The 21654-nt window shown below is 43.0% G+C and overlaps 2 protein-coding genes across 4 annotated transcripts; both read left to right on the top strand.

Annotated features, from left to right (window-relative positions):
* Positions 1-390: 390 nt before the first annotated feature.
* On the top strand, positions 391-13308 carry top2a (DNA topoisomerase II alpha). The gene is made up of 35 exons (XM_063893972.1): positions 391-585; positions 1361-1507; positions 1762-1852; positions 1955-2018; positions 2128-2273; positions 2626-2723; positions 2806-3018; positions 3195-3368; positions 3846-3947; positions 4039-4176; positions 4271-4409; positions 4985-5142; positions 5511-5636; positions 5780-5890; positions 6178-6283; positions 6416-6525; positions 6708-6800; positions 6886-7000; positions 7090-7211; positions 7612-7760; positions 8188-8419; positions 8623-8757; positions 8839-9039; positions 9271-9466; positions 9892-9983; positions 10080-10226; positions 10301-10384; positions 10537-10734; positions 10817-10946; positions 11074-11253; positions 11375-11546; positions 11636-11691; positions 11765-11887; positions 12004-12239; positions 12781-13308. The coding sequence occupies exons 1-35, from the start codon at positions 568-570 to the stop codon at positions 12928-12930; spliced, it is 4752 nt and encodes a 1583-aa protein (XP_063750042.1). The 5' UTR covers positions 391-567; the 3' UTR covers positions 12931-13308.
* An 883-nt stretch (positions 13309-14191) lies between these two features.
* Positions 14192-17164, top strand: LOC134870365 (gap junction delta-3 protein-like). 3 transcript variants are annotated; one of them, XM_063892505.1, is made up of 2 exons: positions 14192-14370; positions 14588-17164. In XM_063892505.1, the coding sequence occupies exon 2, from the start codon at positions 14915-14917 to the stop codon at positions 15728-15730; it is 816 nt and encodes a 271-aa protein (XP_063748575.1). In that variant the 5' UTR covers positions 14192-14370; positions 14588-14914; the 3' UTR covers positions 15731-17164. The 3 variants fall into 3 exon arrangements, with proteins under 3 accessions (XP_063748575.1, XP_063748576.1, XP_063748574.1); XM_063892506.1 differs by having other exon boundaries at positions 14193-14370; positions 14847-17164; XM_063892504.1 differs by having other exon boundaries at positions 14193-14370; positions 14720-17164.
* The last annotated feature ends 4490 nt before the right edge of the window (positions 17165-21654 follow it).

The raw sequence follows: 21654 nt of genomic DNA, 5'->3' as shown, positions 1-21654 counted from the left end.
CTGATTGACACACATAAATATCTGCATGAATATAGACATAGGTACGGCATATGCATGTCATTTTAAGTGTTGTTTTTTTAGATAAGGTTCAACCTTATTATTGTTTGTAAAACCATTGTTCAGCCCACTTAGTTGCGTTAATATATTTGATGTTGTCGAATCATGATCCCGTTTTTAAATGATACTTTGTGATTGTGTCAAACTGTTCTGCAGACGTGTTTTCAGCAAACATTTTATTCTTCTCTATCTTGGGAAGCTGATTGGCCGTGAGACACAACGAAGGCGGGCTTAAGCCTCCAGCTGGCTGTGATTGGTTAGTGTCCTTGAAAAGAGGATTGAGCTCTTTTCATTGGAGGGGGACGTCAGACGGTCTTTCGTTTTTATTGGCTAATGTAGCTGGCGGGAGAGATTTCCAACATTTTCAAACTGGGTCCTGTTTCATTGCACGACGATATGTTTTTGTGCTGAAGAAGCCAGGCAGCAGTTAGATTCAGGACTCAGTAATTAGTTTTAAAAAAGGTCGAAAGGTATTCTAAGTAGCAGGGTGTATCAGTAAAGAAAGGAAGAATGGCCCAACCACTGAAGGTAACTTGACTAAATGTTATATTTGCTTTTAAACTCGTTAGCCGCTTAGCTAACGTTAGCTTCAGGGAATCTTCTTTCCAACCGTTACAGTAAGCTAGCTAACATGGTTGAGCAGTATCACCTTTTAGCATAATTCAACGGAAGAAGTATTGTTGATATGCCCCTATGAGAACATAGCTACCCCCTCCGAAACGCATGGCACGACATTAAATGTGATGTAGGCCAATGCATTATAACACTTAGCATCCGGTCAGGTTTAGTGTAGGGTGATGCTAAACGCTACAATTAATCTCTAACTATACATCAAGCAGGTGCTGCACATTAATAGTTGCGTTCATTTTGGGACAAAGTTTAACTCTAGATTTTGGGTGAGGGGACGTAATGTGGGACTACCGTTTTAATTTGTATTCGTAGTTGTTGAGGACTTAATTTGTGTTTTTGGAATGAATGAAACGTGTCTGCAACCTATAAACTCTAGCTGCTCTCTTTCAAAGCCAGCACATTGAAATCAGATCCATCATTTCTAGAAGGGTGTTCTCTAGACTGCATTGCACCTATATACGTTTTGTCAGTGGACATTATTTTACCAAAGATGATTTGTTTTCTTCTGTCTACAATTAAACTATAGATTCAAGTGAATCTCAAATGGAAAGTGAGCAGTTTGCTCAAGTGTTATTGGAGATGTTTATTATTTACTTGTGACCCACTCCTCCTGCTGACTTTACTGCAATGCAAGAAATTCATATAAAAGATAACTTTGTGTCATCCCCTACAGAGCTTCCTCGAAAACAAGCCGCTTGCCAAGACAACAAAAGATCCGAAGCGGATGTCTGTGGAGAGGATCTATCAAAAGAAGACCCAGTTGGAGCACATTTTGCTTCGACCGGACACCTACATCGGCTCTGTGGAGCCTGTCAACCAAGTAAGAGGTCACACAGAACTGCTGTGTGTTTTGAAATTGATGACTTCTCTAAATAAACCTTGTATTGATTCTGAGTCCCTGGGTAAATGTCACAGGAGCTGATGTGAGGATAGACTTTTAAAGATATTTTTTGAACACAATTTCCCTCACTGCAGGGTTGCAGGATGTTTTTTTGGAAGAACAAAGCATTCATGGTTCACATTATACACATTTATGCGTGGTCTTTGTAGTGACTATTTGACTTCCTCCTTTAGCAAATGTGGGTGTATGATGAGGAGGTAGGACTGAACTGCCGCGATGTGACATTTGTGCCTGGGCTTTACAAGATTTTTGATGAGATCCTTGGTGAGTAAAAAGCCACTAACATTTTAGATGGTTTAAAATGTAAATCAATCATTAGCAAGGCTAACTATAAGCATGTTTTCCCCCCCCCATTTATATTTCCAGTAAATGCAGCTGACAATAAGCAGAGGGACAAGAGTATGAACTGCATCAAGATCAACATTGATGTGTGAGTAATATATTTGATATCGCACAACCATTGTTAAATAGCTACAGGTCATATCCAGCTATACTGCTTTCCTCATGATGAAATGTTTGTCTGTTTTTCCTTTTTATAGTGAAAACAACACCATCAGTGTGTGGAATAATGGGAAGGGTATTCCTGTGGTGGAGCACAAGGTGGAGAAGGTCTTTGTGCCTGCTCTCATCTTTGGACAGCTCCTCACCTCCAGTAACTATGATGATGAGCAGAAGAAAGTCACTGGTGAGACTGATATATTCTGTAACCTGTTTTAGGCGTTGACCAACCTGGGTTTAATGTCTCTAGTTGTGGCCCTTTTCGCTTTTGTTTACGATAACATCTATCACACCAATTAAGTGGCAGAGATCCGTTGTTGTGATCAGTACTACATACAACCATGCATTTGAGCCTGACAAGCCGTTATCAACACGTTTGTTAAATGATAAAACGCTTTAATGTATTATTTTCGCCGCAATTTTGTCCGGAAGTGACGAAAAAACATGTATACTGTTATAGAAAATCAAGCTACAGCCTTGTAGACTGTTAATTTCTCCGTGCCCTAACCCACTTCTTCATACCAATTGTATTTCTTTAGGTGGACGCAATGGATATGGTGCTAAGCTTTGCAACATCTTTAGCACCAAGTTCACTGTGGAGACAGCCTGCAAAGAGTCAAAGAAGAATTTCAAGCAGGTATGGGGCATGCTGACCACAGTTGTGTAATCACTGCATCTTGTAAAAGAAAATGTTGACGGTATGGTAATGCTTCCCACAGACTTGGTATGACAACATGGGCAGGACAGGGGATTCTATCATCAAACCCTTTGAGGGAGAGGAGTTCACTTGCATCTCCTTCCGGCCGGACCTGGCCAAGTTTAAAATGACCACCCTGGACAGAGACACGGTGGCTCTGATGACCAGGAGGGCGTACGACATCGCTGGAGCCTCCAAAGGTGTCCGTGTATTCTACAATGGCAAGAAGATCCAAGTAAGTAACCATGCTAGTTAAGGCTGCACCAAATACTTTGAAGGCCAATCCATTACATTGTGTAAAAAAACTAAGTGGATCATACCATTCCAATCATAAAATAACTATTTATCGATAGTTGTATAACCCTTTAGGAAGTAAATGTTGTGAAAAACTAAGAATGTGTTTGACTTCAGATTTCAGGCTTCCGTAGCTACGTGGACATGTATCTGAAGGACAAGCTGGACGAGATCGGCAATCCCCTAACCGTGGTCCACGAGATCGTCAACGACCGCTGGGAGGTCTGCCTCACCATGAGTGAGAAAGGTTTCCAGCAAGTCAGCTTTACCAACAGCATTGCCACCACCAAGGTAACGTCCCAGAGTGTTGGAGCGTTGGTACTGCATTTACTGTACATGCGTCTATGGAACGGAGTGAGTGATGGAGTGTGACCTCAATGTGAATCCAATAGTATCATTTTTTAAAGTAGTATAGTGATGTTCAGTTAAAAACACAACGTGCACCAAGTTAATTATTGTGAAAAAACACGCAAGTGGTTATACCAACACGTTTGCATCAGCAAACACTCAAATCACTACCCGTGATTCCCCAGGACGTACTACATTGAAAGACTTCACTTTTGATCATTTATTATCTTGATTCTTGTTTAAATGTACATCTTGAAGCCGGTATGAAGCACTTTAAGGCTGACTGAACCAGTAGACCAGGCTCTTTTGGCAGCAAAGTACATGTTTGGCTTCTCTCCCAGTCCACTTTGTGTCACTATGATTAAGATTTGTGTCATTTATTCTGAAAATGGGATCTTGTGTTTGTCCTCTGGACCACAGGGAGGGAGGCACGTCGACTATGTGGCTGACCAGGTGGTCGCCAAGCTGATTGAAGTGGTGAAGAAGAAGAATAAAGCCGGGGTGGTCGTCAAGCCTTTCCAGGTAAAGCTGTTGGAGCAGTAATAAAAAAACAGAGTAGAAAATATTAGAAATATTCTCTGATACTGAGTTTGCCCCACTTCTCTCCATCCAGGTGAAGAACCACATGTGGCTGTTTGTCAATTGCCTGATTGAGAACCCCACCTTTGACTCTCAGACCAAAGAGAACATGACCCTGCAGCAGAAGGCCTTTGGATCCAACTGTCCTCTCAGCGAGAAGTTCATTAAAATGGTGCCAATGAAGAACCAGTGACATTGCATTCTTACTCAGAGAAGTGTAATTATTCCAGTATCACAATGTCCTCTCCATCTTCTGTTATCCACAGGCCACATCCTGTGGGATTGTGGAGAGTATCATGAACTGGGTGAAGTTCAAGGCTCAGTCTCAGCTCAACAAGAAATGCTCAAGTGTTAAACACACCAAAATCAAAGGGGTGCCCAAACTGGACGACGCCAACGACGCAGGTATTTCATAGCTCACAAATCGTATGTGTACAGTCTAAACTCACAAGAAAGTAAATGAGTAGGCCTGTACTGAATATCTTTTTTGACATTCTTCTATTAAGCCTTTTCAGTGAAGTTTTAAATGTCCTCAGCTCCCCAAAAATGTGTAATTCTTTTGTTATCGTGCTTAAATACATGTAATATACGGGGCATTTGATATTGCTTCTAGATTGCCAACAGTACAGTTGCTTCTTTAAGCAAAATATTGCCTCAAATCGAAATCAAAAAAAGCAACAGGGATAAAACCCGTGTGAAATTAGAAATAATTGCTTTTGAATACATTTCGACTGTTGACTACTACCTGTGGAATCTTCTAAAAAATACTAACTCGTATAATATTATTTGAGCCTTATGTTAACCTGGAACTATGCCGACCAACCGGGTTTAAACCGAATAAGTAAATGTGCCAAAAAATGGTTGTTCAGCATGCAGATGTTGGTTGTTGAATGTCCACGTTATGACTGAAGCTTTAATCTATTAGTTGTTACGCTGCAGTTGAGCTACCATCACCCTGCAGTAACTATCTTCTCTTGCAGGTGGGAAGAACTCCATCAGCTGCACCCTGATCCTCACAGAGGGAGACTCAGCCAAGACTTTGGCTGTGTCCGGGCTGGGTGTGGTCGGCAGGGACCGATACGGCGTCTTCCCTCTCAGAGGAAAAATGCTCAACGTCCGGGAGGCCACGCTCAAACAGGTACACCCACCATCAATCTGCTCATGACATGCAGCATAGATTTGAAGATGGGGAGGGAGGAACACAACCACATGCAATTATTTAATTTCAGAAAGGATCTTTACCAAGTCTAGAATATGATTTGAAGGCTGGGGTAGCGTAGCGTCTCCACAATATTTCACACTACATGTTATTTTAACACATTAATAACATTTCTGTTATTGGTGCAGCCCTAATGCATTTGCTATGTATGTCTCTGTGTTGTTGTTGTTTACGATGCCCTGAAAGTGTGTTTCAGTCGGTTCAATTACAGAATTACAGAAGCCCATATAGAGGATCACATAGAAAGGATCAAAACACCTGAGAGTCTAAATGTTTTTCCTCATCAGGTCATGGAGAACATAGAGATCAACAACGTCATTAAGATCCTCGGCCTTCAGTACAAGAAGAACTACAGCGACCCGGAATCCCTCAAGTCTCTGCGCTACGGCAAGATCATGATCATGACAGATCAGGTTTGTGTTCATCACGTCAAGCGTGTCGTTGTTCAACGTTTTCACTGATTTCATTTTAGAAGCAATGTGTTTTAAGATCAGATGGTATTTATGTTCAGCTTTACCGGTCACATTGATATGACTCTACCGTGTGACTTTGGCAGGATCAAGATGGCTCCCACATTAAGGGCCTTTTAATCAACTTCATCCACCATAACTGGCCATCTCTGCTGCGCCACAACTTCCTGGAGGAGTTCATCACCCCCATCATCAAGGTACGGTCGCACACTGAAAACAAACTATATTTAGGCTGTGGTCGACGAGGTATTTTAACCATTTTGGAAGCTTGCTTTAAAAGCAAATATGACTTTGAAGCCCTGACAGAGGTCCATACCTTTTCTCGTCTCCCTGATTTCAAAACAACACCGCCATCTGGTGTCCAAACCACAGAATGTGTCGTCAATCCTTATTTTCTTATTTCGTTGTCAAATGTGTTAACTATTTCAATGAGAGGAAGAATAATAGATGCGTTTGTGGATTTCTTTTATTTCCCTCTCTGCAGGTGTCCCACAAGAAGGAGACGATCTCCTTCTACAGTATCCCTGAATACAATGCATGGAAGGACAACCAGGCCAACATCAAATCTTGGAAAACAAAATACTACAAAGGTTTGTTGTAAACCCCTGTGTGGTAGTACAGAGACCAAGTAAGCAGCCCTTCATACCTGGGGAATGTCTCGGCTATAGGCTTTTGTTTTTCCATAATCTAACCTTTTTTCTGTTTGGCCTTCGTCCATCCAGGTTTGGGTACCAGCACATCGCAGGAAGCCAAGGAGTACTTCTCGGATATGCAGAAACACCGCATCCCGTTCAAGTACATCGGACCTGAAGACGATGAAGCTATCACCCTTGTAAGATGCCGCCCATCTGTTTCGGCTCATGCGTCAGCCGATACATTTCCTTGTCCACCCTAGGGAAAAGCACATGCATAGGATAATGTATCAGTTACACATGTTGTAGTGAAGAGCATTTGCAATCTGGGTAGGATTCAGTTATCATTTTGAGTGACATCACCAATCTTTTTCTTTTCCAGGCCTTTAGCAAGAAGAAAGTCGAGGAGAGGAAAGAGTGGCTGACCAACTTCATGGTGGACCGGCGCCAGCGCAGAGCTCACAACCTGCCCGAGGTACCTACCCAACAATGGACTTGATGTTAAATGATCATGACTTTCTGTCAAATTTCTACAACCTTTTTAATGGTTTGTCTCACAGGAATTCCTGTACGGTCAACACACCAAGTCCCTCTCTTACAACGACTTTGTCAACAAGGAGCTGGTGCTTTTCTCCAACTCCGACAACGAGAGGTCCCTCCCCTGCCTGGTGGACGGTGCGTGAATCGTCATCACCCAGGACATTTTGTACATCTTGAGAAACGCCGAGAGGGGGGTTTAATGTGCGGTTCCATTTGTGTGTCAGGTCTGAAACCCGGCCAGAGGAAGGTGCTGTTCTGCTGCTTCAAGAGGAACGACAAGCGCGAGGTGAAGGTGGCGCAGTTGGCCGGCTCGGTGGCCGAGATGTCAGCCTATCACCATGGAGAGGTGGGATGAGACACTTGATGACTTTATTTCCCACATAAGCCTACAACACCAATCACGATTTCTGCTCACTTTCCACGAAGCTTTCTCTGTTCGTCCTTCCAGTTTCTGGATAAGCATGTTCAGTTTATGCCAAGCTTCTGCTAATTGTAGTTAAATGTGTTTTTAAAACAATATTTGCTAAGATAAGATGCTAGGAAACGGACGTGAAACATTGCAATCACTGAAGAAGTATGTTCAAGACCCGTTAAAGAACATTTGATCTGAGATATAACTCTTTAGGATTGACAGGATTTCCGGTTAAAAGGCAGCTAAGAATGACTTTATTGATCCCAGACTGGGAAAAGCTGTCATTTTTTCATAGCACCGTTAATTTACTTCACCTTTTGTCAATTGTTTTCAGGTCTCTCTGATGATGACCATCGTTGGGTTGGCCCAGAACTTTGTGGGGAGCAACAACTTGCACCTGCTGCAGCCTCTGGGTCAGTTTGGAACCAGGTTGCACGGAGGCAAGGACTCTGCCAGCCCTCGATACATCTTCACCATGCTCAGGTCAGCCTCCCCGTTACAGACCACAGAATATCTGAAGCTACAGGCAGAATGTGGAGGAGTTAATTCAGAGGTTTACCCAGTCTGTTTTCTTTATAAGTTTGCCTTCATCTCAGAATTTCAGTTAATTCCTGTGACGAAAACTAAATGGAAGACCAATTTCTATTTTGCATAATTGACAAGATACAAGAATGGTGAAGACCCATGGGTTGCTATATTTAGAAGTTCTTAATAATAAAGAAAACCTGGAAATCTCTTATGCAACGTTCACATGGAATAATACGAAGTGTTTATCACAACCCTCCCGCAGTCATTACGTCCCTGTGTGTTGAATTGTGCAGTTTCTCAGTTCTGTTATTGCTAAATAATGCAATACACTATAAAATCTCCCCAAACTCAAAGATTCTCCCTCCTCTCTCGGTCCCCTCAGCACTCTGACTCGCCTTCTCTTCCCAACGACGGACGACAACCTTCTCAAGTACAACGTTGACGACAACCAGCGCGTAGAGCCGGAGTGGTACATTCCCATCATCCCCTTGGTGCTGGTGAACGGCTCCGAAGGCATCGGCACCGGTTGGGCAAGCAGGATCCCCAACTTCAACGTCCAAGAGATCGTCAACAACATCTACCGCATGATCGGTGGAGAAGAGCCTCTGCCCATGGTGAGGACAGAGCAACGGCTCCCTGAACATTACTGTCTCGTATATCATCATATTCATTGTATCGAGCTAGTTTACTTTATTTAATGTGTATTTTTGACCTCTTGCATCTTAGTTTCTTATGTTTGTACCAACATACTTTAAAATACCTGGCAATAATCTTCATTCTGACTTTGATGATGGTGCCTTTTTTTTCTCTCCTATAGCTTCCGAGCTACAAAGGCTTCAATGGCACAATTGACAGCCTGGTGGACAACGCGTACTTCGTCAGTGGGGAGGTGGCCATCATCGACAGCACCACCATCGAGATCTCTGAACTTCCTGTCAAAACCTGGACGCAGGTGAGTCAAAAAGCTTTGTCCTTCCTGTCAGGAGTGTGTTCGGGGCGTTAAATCGTGCACATTGTCTTCTGTGTGTTGCAGACCTACAAGGAGAACGTTCTGGAGCCCATGATGAACGGCACAGAGAAAGTCCCTCCTCTGATCACCGACTACAAGGAATACCACACCGACACCACCGTGCGCTTTGTGATCAAGATGACCCCCGAGAAGCTGAGCGAGGCGGAGGCTGCCGGCCTCCACAAAGTCTTCAAACTCCAGACCAACCTCACCTGCAACTCTATGGTAACATACACACGCATACACACACACACAGATGTATAAACTCCTTATTTGTACAATTTCTGAACCTCTCACCTCATCAGCGAGGCCCGGGACCCCCACTGACCCTTGCCTTCAGCCCCTCTAGAGACTCTTCTGCCAGTTCTGCACACAAGCTACCTCTCTTAGTATCTGCACAGCTTTCCACTTCTCAGTACGATAGTTTCTCATTCTGAAAACCTGTTTTTTCTTTAGGTTCTGTTTGACCACATGGGCAGCCTGAAGAAGTACGACTCTGTTATAGAAATACTCAAGGACTTCTTCGAGTTGAGGATAAAGTACTATGGTCTCAGAAAGGACTGGTTGGTGGGCATGCTGGGAGCAGAGGGTGCTAAACTCTCCAACCAGGCCCGCTTCATCCTGGAGAAAATCCAGGGCACCTTGGTCATCGGTGAGTAGCTTGTGCCATTTTGTTTTATTAAAGCCACTGCTGCGTTTGATTCAACAGGAACAAACAATATTTGTATCTTTGTTGATTAATCCCTTAAAACGGTAGAGCAAGTTATTCCATTTCCTCGAACTCCAAGATGTTTTCTTTAGATATCATGTTTGGCTGTTCGTGAACCAAAGATATTTAGTGCAGACGATGACAAAAAGAAGAATTAAGAGTGGCATTTCTTCCAGTTTGCATGAAAAAGAATAGAGTATCTTACTAATCGAGAAGAGTTGAATAAAAAATGTCAACCTTTTAATTTTCAACAGCATTTAATTCATATTCATGATCAGTTCAGCCCAAATTGTGCACCTTTTTTTTTTTATTTGAATGCTTTTGATTTATCTGGAGCAAAATAATGAATACTCTTGATGCGTTTACAGAGAACAAGCCAAAGAAGGAGCTGATCCGCATGCTGCAGGAGATGGGCTTCGACTCGGACCCAGTGAAGGCTTGGAAACAGGCTCAGGAGAAGGTAGGTCTGACTCGTACCGCTCTCAGCTAAATTAACGATGAACGCTAGATTATAATCTGCCTCTGTGATAAAATAACTTGGTTTTTATGTTGTTAGAATGTGGAAATTGTGGATGAGGAGCAAAGCGAGGAAGCAGCGGAGGAGGACACCAGCGGGCCGGACTTCAACTACCTGCTGAGCATGCCCATGTGGTACCTGAGCAAAGAGAAGAAGGATGAGCTTTGCAAACAGAGGGACACCAAGGTGTGTTCTGCTGAATTCTTGCACTTAATTGTGTGAACGTTGTTGATTTCTAACTCTAACTTGCTGTTTTATAGTTGGCAGAGCTCAACACCCTGAAGAAAAAGAGTCCAGCAGACCTGTGGAAGGAAGACCTGGTTGCTTTCTGCGAGGAACTGGAGGTAACCGCTCATGTACACTTTTTTTCCCCTACTCCAACATGGTCAAATACTTGCCTATTTGACAAAACATTTTGAATACTCAGCATCGATCCGAGTCTGTCAAACACTTCCCTCCTGAATAAACCACTGATTCTCTTCTCTCTTTTGCTCAGAGGGTCGAGAAAAAGGAAAAGGACGATGCCGAAATGCCCGTGGTTAAAAAGGGGAGCAGCAAAGCGAAGGTGGTGAAGGTGAAACAGGAGACTCTGCCCACGCCGCAGGGCCGCCGCGTGGTCCCGCGCATCACCAGCACCATGAAAGCTGAAGCCAACAAGAAGGCCGATCTGAGGAAGGGGGGCAAAAAAGTCAAGGTACGTCTTTTTTCGACTCAAAACGCATCACAGGGCACAAGTGTGTCTTTGAGTGATCGTAACGTTTACATACCCAACTCAGAGCGAGGACGTCGTGATGAAGATGGAGTTCGGAGACGATGCAGAGAACACCGAGCCAAGCGAGAACATCGGCTTGGCTGCACGACTGGGCAAGAAAACCAAAACCCAGGCAAAGGAAAAGGGGGAGAAAGGTAACATTAAAGACGGCAGAGAAAAAGACAAAGCAGATCACACAACAGACGGATATACCAGACTTTAAAGCCTTTGTCATTTGTTGTTACACAGTTGCATTGACAAAAAAACCCTCATTTTCTTCAGCTGCATCAAAGACCAGCAAGCAGCGCACTCTTCAGTTCAAGGCTGCTGAGCAGAAGCCCAAGAAGAACCCGTGGTCGGATGATGAGGGGGCGGACGACATGTTTGACAACATGTCCGACAACGAAATGGATGCGGATGAAGCGGTCGCCCCCAGGGTGAAGGTCGAACGCAAAACCAAAGGTGAATGTGCCAGATGACCCGGACTAAACTGCTTGATTACTCCTCTGTTATTACTTCTAACTCAAATTCACAAAGCAGGATTGCAAAGTAAAACCCTTCCGATTCTTTTTTTTTTTTCAAGTTGCGGTGAAGTACAGCTTGTCCGACAGTGAAGATGAGTTTGATGACTTGGGAAAGAAGAGCGCTCCTAAACGCAGAGGCGTTATCAGTGATGAGGATAGCTTTGTCCCGGAGCCACTGACCGACAGCGACATGGACTCTCGAGCCCCGCCTCCAAAAGCTCCAGAGCCTGCGTGAGTATAGACGACTAATCACCTGAAGTATGAAGCTTTTTCAATCAAGATATTTACCTTCTCAACTCCACTTTATCCCCTCTATGCAGGAAGAAAACGGCCAAAAGCAAACCGGCAGCTAAAAATGCTAAAGCCAAGTCCAGCTGTAAGTATATTAACCACACTCGAGCTTGAGGAATGTTGGGCCCCAGGTCAGAGGTTTAATTATTTCTCTTCAGCTCAGTCAGATGATGAGGCACCTGCTCCCAAAGCTCCGGTTCAACGTAAAACCAAGGCAGCCGTCGCGCCCAAGAAAACTGCTGCTGCCAGAAAGCCGGCCGCATCCAAGAAGAAGCCTCCAGGTATTTAGATTTTCGGCCGAGTTATGAACAGCTCAGTGTGGTTTATATCCCATTGATTTAAAAGTATAGAATAATTTTCTTTTTCAACCAATCTGTTGTTTCTTGTGTTGATTTAGTGCCAGATGTGAGTCAGCCATCCATCCTGGATTCTCTCACCAAATCCAAACCTGCATCGACCACCGCCGCCAAGAACTTCCCGTCATTTGACTCCAGTGACTCGGAGGCTGAGTCCAAAGCTCCAGTTACAAAGGCAAGGTCCGTTGTCAAGAGGAAAAACGCCGTTAGCAACAGCGACTCCGACAGCTCGAGCGACCTCATGTCCCGTCTGAAGGCTAAAGCAACCGTCAGCAAGGTCAGTTCCTCCTCTGAACTCGGAAAGGTCCTTAGGGGTTAATTGATCAGTAGTTCCTAGTTTGTTTAGGATTTCTTTGACACTTTTCCAACTATTCATTGATTTTGTTTGATTTCATAGTTAAATATTTTCTCCAGTCGACTCCTGTACTACTTCTGTAACATTGTGACATCACTATGTTACACTCGCGTTTCTATTGGCTAGCGCTCCAACACATTGTACGTGATTTCCTAAGGCCCGGGCATCTCTAAGGGGTTGACCATTCACAACAGAGCCGTCCAGCTAACCAATCACAGCTGGTTGGGCTCTGGTTTCAGTCAGAGGGTGAAAGGAGGGGCTGCAGCACAGGCAGTATGAGAAACATAAAGAGCTTTTTGAACATTAAAGCATGGAGACATGTCCCAGTAAAGGAGCAACATACAAATATGACCCTGAAATGAGCAGAACGGGGCCCCTTTCATGGAGTCTACCATTAAAGGGGCCCCGTTCTGCTCATTAAAGATGGATTTTATAGCTAAATATTTTTTCTCTGTTCTTGCAGAAAACCAAAAGGTGGAATGAGGACGAGAGCTTCAATCTTTCAGACAAGGAAGCAGCGGCTCCAGTCGCCGCGGCAGCACGAGAGAAGCCCACGCGTGCCCGCAAGCCTGTCGCCTACATACAGGACTCGGACTCAGAGGACGAGCCTTAAATTTCACCCTCCAACTCAGTTTAGGATTTTGTATTAAAGACAGTTCTTAGTTAAACTGTTAATGTCATGTGATTACTATAACTTAGTTTTTTATCACTTGAAAGATTGCTTTTGGCTTTAAAAGACCTGCAGTCCCTGAAACGTGCTATATCCCATGCTATTGAAATTTTCATCCTGTTTAAAAAGAAACGAGGAGATGCATGTTCCTATGACTGCGTCGTTCCTGAATGCTAGTCTTCTTTTTTAAATCTTAGAATTACTTGTTCTTTTAAATGTCTTTTTGTATTCTGCTCCTTTGTGTGTTGTCTTGTCCTGTAAATATTTCGATGGCTGTTTTACATTTGAAAAAATAAAGTTGACTTGTTTGTTTATAATGTTCATTTGGCTTGGAGTTGTTTCTTCTTTACGGCAAACAGACTTCTAATTTTTCCTTACAAATAAGGTTTTGAATGTCATAAGGAAGTGAAAGGATAATAGGAAATGTAGATTTAGTGGGATGGGGTCAGGTTATTGGAACATTTAGAGGAATTAGCTTTTTTTTAAAGTTCATTTTGAGTTGTTTTTTTTAGGTCCAGCAGTGGGGCAGTCAGTGGGGCTTGGACTGGGAATCGTAGGGTCGCCGGTTCAAGTCCCCAAACAGACATGAAATATGGAAGGTGGACTGCTACTGGGAGAGGTCCCAGTTCACCTCCTAGGCCCTGCTGTGGTGCCCTTGAGCACGGCACCGGACACCTCCAATCCCCCCTCCCCATTGCTCCCCGGGCGCTGCACGATAGCTGCCCACTGCTCCTAGTACTAGGATGGGTTAAATGCAGAGGACCAATTTCACTGTGTGTGCTCTGCTGTGTGCATGTATGTGACAAATAAAGGGGGTTTCATCCTCCGATTCTATCTTATCTAGTTTTGCATTGACAAAACAATCTATAGTCATATAAACACAAGGAAACAATCATTTTATTGCATGCGTTAGAGTGAAAATCTTATCTTGGCTCAATATATTTGCATGTGTATTATGCTCTGCCAACTGAATAAAGTACATTATGTAAAATGAATCGGAGGTTGCATTTTAAAAGTCACATGTTGTCCATTTTGGCCACGGAAACTGTTGGTACATTCCTTCCTGCCATTTAGGAAGCTCTTTGAAATGCTCATCAAGACTTTTCCTTTCTTGGGTAAACATCGCTCCTGTCTGGGACTCTTGATGGGCACAGATTAGGACGTAGCAGGCATTTCCTAAACTGTAACCGCCCTCTCAATTATTACACCGGCAAACTCCAATAACAGGTCATTCGGAGCTAGTGAGGAATATGCGTGTGTTCGCAAGAGCATAACGAGAGTTTGGACGCTAATTGAATTTGTTAAAATCCCTTACTTTATCTGAGGACATATCCGAGTGGGACAAGAAAAGCTGAAATAGGATTTGAAAGCATACCAGAAAGGGTAGGTTTCTCTTATCTCTGATCAGGTTGATGAAATCCATTAGACCTAAGTTGTTGTCTGTCATTTGCTTTGTTCTTAAATGCTTCTTCTGAATATAAATTTCGACTAGTGTAAACTGTTGTGGCCTAAAAGTACAGTTAAAATGTGAGGAAAGTACTTCTTGTACTTCCCTGGATGTCCTCTGGGTTCAACTCTTTTACAATGTCTTTAAGGTCAGGTGTGAAAGGAAAACCAAAAGAAAGAAACCTAAGGGGTTTACGTGAGACCCATTTTATTATTTTATGTCTTTAAGTAGCTGCCTTTATTGCAGTCAGGTAAGGATAACATCATATTTCATTTTTGGTTTCAGGTTATTCAACAAGCAATCCTATCACAGCTTTCAACCTTTGACCTGCAGATTGATTAGTTTAGTATCCCAATGAGCTGTGAATTGGAGGCAATAAGATACTCTTCAGTTTCTTTTTTTAACCACACAGCTCTGAGAAGGACTGTTGGATAAATCTCTAGACCTTCAAGAAGCCATACCCAAGACAGCACTGCAATCATGGGGGAATGGGGCTTCCTCGGTGGACTCTTTGATAGCCTCCAGGCCCACTCGCCGATGCTTGGACGTTTCTGGCTCTTGCTGATGCTTGTTTTTAGGATTCTGATCCTGGGAACTGTAGCCAGTGACCTGTTCGACGACGAGCAAGAGGAGTTTGCCTGCAACACCCTCCAGCCGGGCTGCAAACAGGTGTGCTACGACATGGCCTTCCCCATCTCCCAGTACAGATTCTGGGTGTTTCACATCGTGCTCATCGCCACACCTTCCCTGGTTTTCCTCATGTATGCCATGCATCACCACAACAAGAAGACCAGCCAAAACCGGAGCCAAGTCTACAGGGAAAACCTCCGTTTGAGGAGGCTTTACATGGTCAACGTGGCCTTCCGTATGTTGGCAGAAATAGCCTTTCTGGTGGGCCAGTGGATGCTGTACGGCTTCAAGGTGGAGGCCCAGTTCCCATGTAGCCGCTTTCCCTGCCCCTACACGGTGGACTGCTTCACCTCCCGTCCTGCAGAGAAAACCGTCTTCCTCTGCTTCTACTTTGTCGTAGGATTGATATCAGCAATTTCCAGCTGTATGGAACTTTTCTACGGCTCCATCAAGTGGTTCTGCTGCACAAGCCCGCGGCCCCTGACCCCGGAGACCCAGAACCTTGACAACTTCGAGAAGGAAGAAAGGACGGTGTCGGAGAGTGTTCCCGGCAGCATTAGGCTGAAGGGAGGAGCAGTGAGGAGCCACATGGGTAGAAAAAGCTCCAGCATTGGATACAAACACAGGAGTGGGAGATATGTGAGCAGCAAGACATTCATGGTGTGAGACAAACTTGATTTATTATGGTGTGAAAAAAAATGTTATTATTATACAAGTAATTACTCTATGGCATTTCACATAAATGCATCTCACTGTTAACGGTAGAAGGAGACGTCATAAAGGAAATGTTTGTGAGTCAGATAAGGAAATGAGCAAAGACGAGAGAAAACTGATTGCAATTTGAACACTGGATGACTTGGTTGGTCTCATGAATCATTACAGGCGGTAAATAGTTCAGGAGAATAAACAACGGGATTACACTTGATTGAGTTGTTTAACACTGATTGCTCTTTGTTGGAAAGAGAACTGATTGTACTTCCATCAGACACACCCTTGATAGAACTCAAAATCTCTACAAGCCTGATATTTAAATACACACACACACACACACACACACACACACACACACACACACACACACACACACACACACACACACACACACACACACACACACACACACACACGTTGTACGCTTTTGTACATTAAGGTTTAAATACTGTCTTTCCAACTCTTAACACTACAAAGTTCTGAAAAGAGAACAACACACACCGTGTTAAATATGAGTTAAACATGATAGCATTTTTAAGTGTCTTTAGTTGTTGTGAAAAACGTTTGGCCATGGTATTAGATTTAAATGATCTACTTTCTTACTGACACTTAAGAGAAGCTCAACTTAGCTTAGCTTAGCACAAACAGGGGAAACAGCTAGCTTAATTTGAGCGACACCTTTTCAAAATCCACCTATCAACACTTTATGCAATATAGGCTTTTCTTTTCACTTATGTAACCCACACAAAACCAAATAAAGTGTACAAACTCTATGTAGCAGTTTCAAAGACTATCTGCAGCTAACTGTTAGCCTATTAGGTTTTATACAAAGCTAAGCTACATTGGAGACGGATATTCATACATCTCAAAAAGAAAACTAAATGATTTCCCAAAATGTGAAACGTTCCCTTTAAGTGTGGCTAGATGGTGTGACACTAATGATGGAAGATAAATGAGTTAAATGACATAATGAGGCATTCATTCATTATAACTTTAGCAGCACTAGGTTTTACATTTCTGCATGTATCTCAAACATGACCATAGTTCATGGTTGATACTACTTGAATTGCTTTACCTGAGACACTAATTTCATTTTGTTTGACAACTGAATAATTTATTGGTACTTCCAAATATATGTATTCTTTCCATGAGTGCAATGTATGTGATGAAGTACGCTATGAGGCGTATTTCCCATAGCCTGTTTCTGACAGTTGAGAGACTGTTGTTGGTTCGAGTCAGAAACAAGCTGAATGGCACTGTTGCTTTGTTCCTCCTGCACAACTGGTATTGTAAATGTTGTCTTCCTTTGATGAAAGAGACTTCAATCAAACCTGCCTCATATCATCACGTTTCACCTGCAATACATGAATATTAAAGTTCCCCTTCACTCAAAAAGTGTTGTCTTATCTTTGCTTCACTTGGCTGTGCCGAGTTTCACACTAGGGGTTGTTTTCACTTTCAATGGAATTGTCTCAGCAAAAAAAAGACAAATATATTTTTCAGAAGCTTATGTACAAGCGGGATTTGTGACACAATTTGTTGCATGATACTTTTGTTTTCAGATGTTAGAATCTCTTTAAAGAGGTGGAATGAGCATGCATGCTTTTAAGACTGAGGCATCAACAATACACAAGCCAGATTATTTTAATGCATCTAAAACATTTGCAACCTTACATTTTATTGTCTCTATGTCAGATTTGTACACTTGCTGAACGTCACAACAACTTTCGTTAAACCTGGTATAATCTTATTTACGAAACTCAGAAATAAGGAGAACTCATGTGGAAGTTCATCTTTCAAATACTGGGGAAAGCATGTTAAAGCCTGAATCAAAACATAGTAAAAGTGTACAAATGATGAGGAAAACAATCCTGCTTTACACCAATTATCTATTATCTGACTGGAAAATGTTCTGTAAGAATATTTGAAAACAGGATGAGAGCAAATACCCCCCCCCCCCCCCCCACACACACACACCTTCTTTGAAGTGCATTTTATGTCCAGCAGGTGGCAGCGGTGGATCAGAAAATAATGCCTGAATTATTTACATTATAGGGCTTTCATTTTCAGTAAAATGACTTAATTTACAGCCAAAATATCTCAGTATCGACAAGCCTGACTCACCAGAGGCAGATTAATTTTCTTAAGACCTCTGGATGCACTGTTGTTATTTAATGTACATTATCATGCCAATTGAAATAGCTGGTTCTTTGTTTTTAAGGAATAATGTAGTGAGAGCCCCCTAAATGAACATGAAATGCAATTGTTGTTTGAAGACAGATCCAAGAGGCTCATCTGAACCTAAATACTCTCCAACGCAGCTTATTTTTGACTCAAAAGATCTTCCCAGAAACACACACACACACACACACACCTCCTGCTGTTCCCTGGACGCATCATATATGCAGATTGCCAAGCGGTTCAGGCTCTTTGATGTGCATGGAACAGAATTCTAGATGTGTTTTATATAACACTCAAGAGGGAAAGGAAGGAAGAGGATTAACCGTCAAACTTTCCCTGTTTCCTTTTGTCTGCCTGAGTCTCAACGTTTCATGTCTGCCTTGTCAAACTGGAAGTCTTCCTGTTTCTGACTTCCTATGTCATCTCTCTCAGAATCTCTTTTGTGTATCTTTCTTTTTCCATACATCACTTTGTTTCTTCTGGATCAGGGGAGGCCTCGCTGCTGGAGACTATCTCAAAGAAAATGTAGGTCATCTGTTTTCACCGACTCCCTTCACACCAACACGGAGGAGGAGATGGAAGTGATAACATCTTTATTTGCGTCTCTCCCTCCTCCTCCTCCTCCTCCTCCTCCTCCTCCTCCTCCTCCTCCTCCTCCTCTTTTCAATTTTCCCTTCACCTTCAATGAGACACTTCAGGGGCTCCCAGTGCTCTACCTGTGTCCCCAGTTTGCGCCTTTGAGGCCCCCTCTGTACACACCTATTGACTTACAGCTCCACAAACTCTCTGCATCTCACTTTCTGCTAAGTCATGCAGGGATGAGACCTGACAAGGAGCTTTATTTTCAAGGGGAAAACAAGAGACAGATAGCTTTCCTGCTCCAAACATTAGCAGCTCTCTCCCATGCATTCCTGTTTGATTTGGTTTACTTGTGGCAGAGTGCCAGACTCTAAGCAAACCAAGCTGCTTGTTTACTGGCCTGGATAACTTGTGACTTAATAAAGTTGATTCTAGATTAAGTTAAGAGAAACACAACTTACTTTCTCTTGATATGTTCCTCATTTGAGAGACAGTTTGCTGGAAATACGAATGTATGACTCATAATTTCAAAGAACAGACACAATTTCCTTTGAAAGTATACTAGGTAAGTGCAGAGTCCTTTTTATCAGTTCAAAACAATAGGAAATGTTACAACTACGGTAAAAGTGTTTGATGATTTCCAGATGAATTCCCTTGAAAATTGTCTTACATACTTCTCGAGAAAGGTTTCATTATTATCAGAAATTGCATTCTTCATGTTTGTGGTATTGTATGCTTGTCTGGAAATGACCACTTCACCCCTTATTGCATCAGCTGACCTGCTGTGTTGTACATTAACTGCGTGGACACATTCAAATTAGATTATGCTGCATTAAGATTGCATTATTGGAATAAATAGAAAGTGAACACTGTGTCCATTTTACCCACATTATGACAAATATGAGGTACAGGCTCCTGTCAATCTTCCAGTTTCTCTTATCGTATTGCATAGTGTATCCTTTAACCTTTAGGCACTGCACCAAGTACAAATCTTGTGAACACAGTGAAGCTTTGAGCAGCTAAACAGTGATCACTCTTAAATCTCAGTAGAAGAAACAGAGCAAAAAGAAAGAGAGTTGGTCATTCTCCCGGTGAACAGAAACGCCTAAATAAATAACAATGTTTCTGCTGGAGGTGTAAATAAACAAACGTTAGCTCACATTTATGCAATCCATCATTTTAAAGGAGATCATATCTATTTTAATTCAGTTTGGTTCTGACCTTGTTTCTGCTGCATGAAAAATAGTAATGGCAATCTTTTCATTGTAGCTAACTGTCTTTAAGTGGTGCATATTGCCTAAAAAGCTTAATAATGGGTTATATTTAATTGGGTCAGGGTCCCAAGGGACAGTAAATATGAAGCTACAGTCGGCCTAGCTTAACACACCATAACACTATTGTTCAGGGTTTAGTATTACATGTGAAAGCATGTGCATTTCGTTGCTTTTGGACAGAGTCAGACAACACCAAAGTTAGTTTTAGCCTCTTTCCTGCTATTTTCCATCCATCCAGTAGGTGTCCTCGTACTTTCCCTCCTTTTTGTTTTGGACTGCACCACCAATCTGCACACCTGTTTCCACTTTGCTAATTAGCCCTGCATATAGCTTCCCTGCTCACCTGCATCTTATTCCGTAACCAGCCTCTCAGTTCATGGGCTACCACCAGTATCCCTCCATTCTCTGCCATACCATCAAGGCAGGCAGGATAACCTTGCTGTTTGTTTGTTTGTGTTTGCTTTGGAGCTACTGATACTCCCCTTTTACCTTGATGTGTAGCCTGCCTGCTTGTTCCTGCAGGTAAGCATATTTCTTCAAAAGAAATCAATAAGATAAGCCTTCAGCACGTCAGTCCTCTCCCTGTTACCTGTATTAACTCCATCGCTTCAAGCTAGCTGTTTCCGAATAAAAACAGAATGATATTTGCTGCTAAAACTGAGGAGTAAATTCTCCGAGGTTGAATAAACTCATCCTAACATTCCTGCTGTGGAGTGAATGTCCTCTTATAGTGATAACATGCACCAGAATATGAATGTAAACAGAAGTGTGTTGTGTTATCCAGACGCAGTTATGTAACCGTGACCTGCATGACCCTCTGTGGTGCTGACGATGCGTTATGTGTATTTACTGACCTCTGGCCCGCCGCAGAGCCGGTGGCCGAAGACCTCTTATATCTCTCTCCTCGCTCAAAACCGATGAAGCATGCCCTCAACTTTACGGCGTCACCGAAGCGCTCGGGTCACCGCACATCACACCTTACCACTCTATCTCCCCCGCGTCCTCCATCCATCCATTTTAACCCTCCCCATTTCTCTCTTTCCCTTGCCACAGGGGGCACAGTGTGAGTGCAGCATTTTACAGTCAAATATTCTTGCTGCCTCTTTTCCTTTTCCTCATCTTTCCTTTTTCCATGCCTGGAGGGGGAGGAGGGCGCAAAATGAATGGTGCATCGTCATCTAAACTCACTTCATCTCCCTTCCCTCCCCCCTTTCTTCTCTTATGTTCTCGAGGAAAATATTGTGCAAAAAGCCCATGGGCTCGTTCCTCTTAAGCATGTTGCATATAGTGATATAGAGTGGATGAGCCGACTGCTCGGCCCCCGCTGACACAATAGCTTTGTCTGATGACGATGATGCTTCTTGGCTGCTCTCTTCGCCCCAGTGCAGCGATGAGTTTGGAGGCGGTAAAAGTAAATTGTTATGGTTTATTTGTAGCTCCGTGCAGTCTGGACATCTGGCTTTGAAAAGCTTCTTTCCAAAACAAGATATATCCGTTGTTACTGAAGCGCAGAGCCAAGAACATCAGGTTGCAATATTTTCCCAACATGAATACACAATGTGTGGGACTGACAGAGATCATGTGGTTCTGGTTTATCCTTATCCAATATATTTTTTCTCCATTTAGAGTGCAGAGAATTGCAACAGGAAATCCATATTTGTCTGTGATGATTGTACCCGCTGATGGCTGATGGCATGCATCCAGTGCTGTAATGTTGGATACATGGACGGATGGATGGAGGTAAAGTTGGGAGGTTGAGCACTGTCCCTTTGTTTGTCAAACCTCCATCGGTGCTCACTTGTTTTGGATGTCCTTGTGGTCCTCATGGGAGGTTACTGTGTGGGT

This window comes from Eleginops maclovinus, chromosome 10, assembly GCF_036324505.1.
Source record: "Eleginops maclovinus isolate JMC-PN-2008 ecotype Puerto Natales chromosome 10, JC_Emac_rtc_rv5, whole genome shotgun sequence".
Lineage (NCBI taxonomy): Eukaryota > Metazoa > Chordata > Actinopteri > Perciformes > Eleginopidae > Eleginops > Eleginops maclovinus.
The sequence above is the reverse complement of the archived record's forward strand: the minus strand, read 5'-3'. Positions and strand labels throughout refer to the sequence as shown.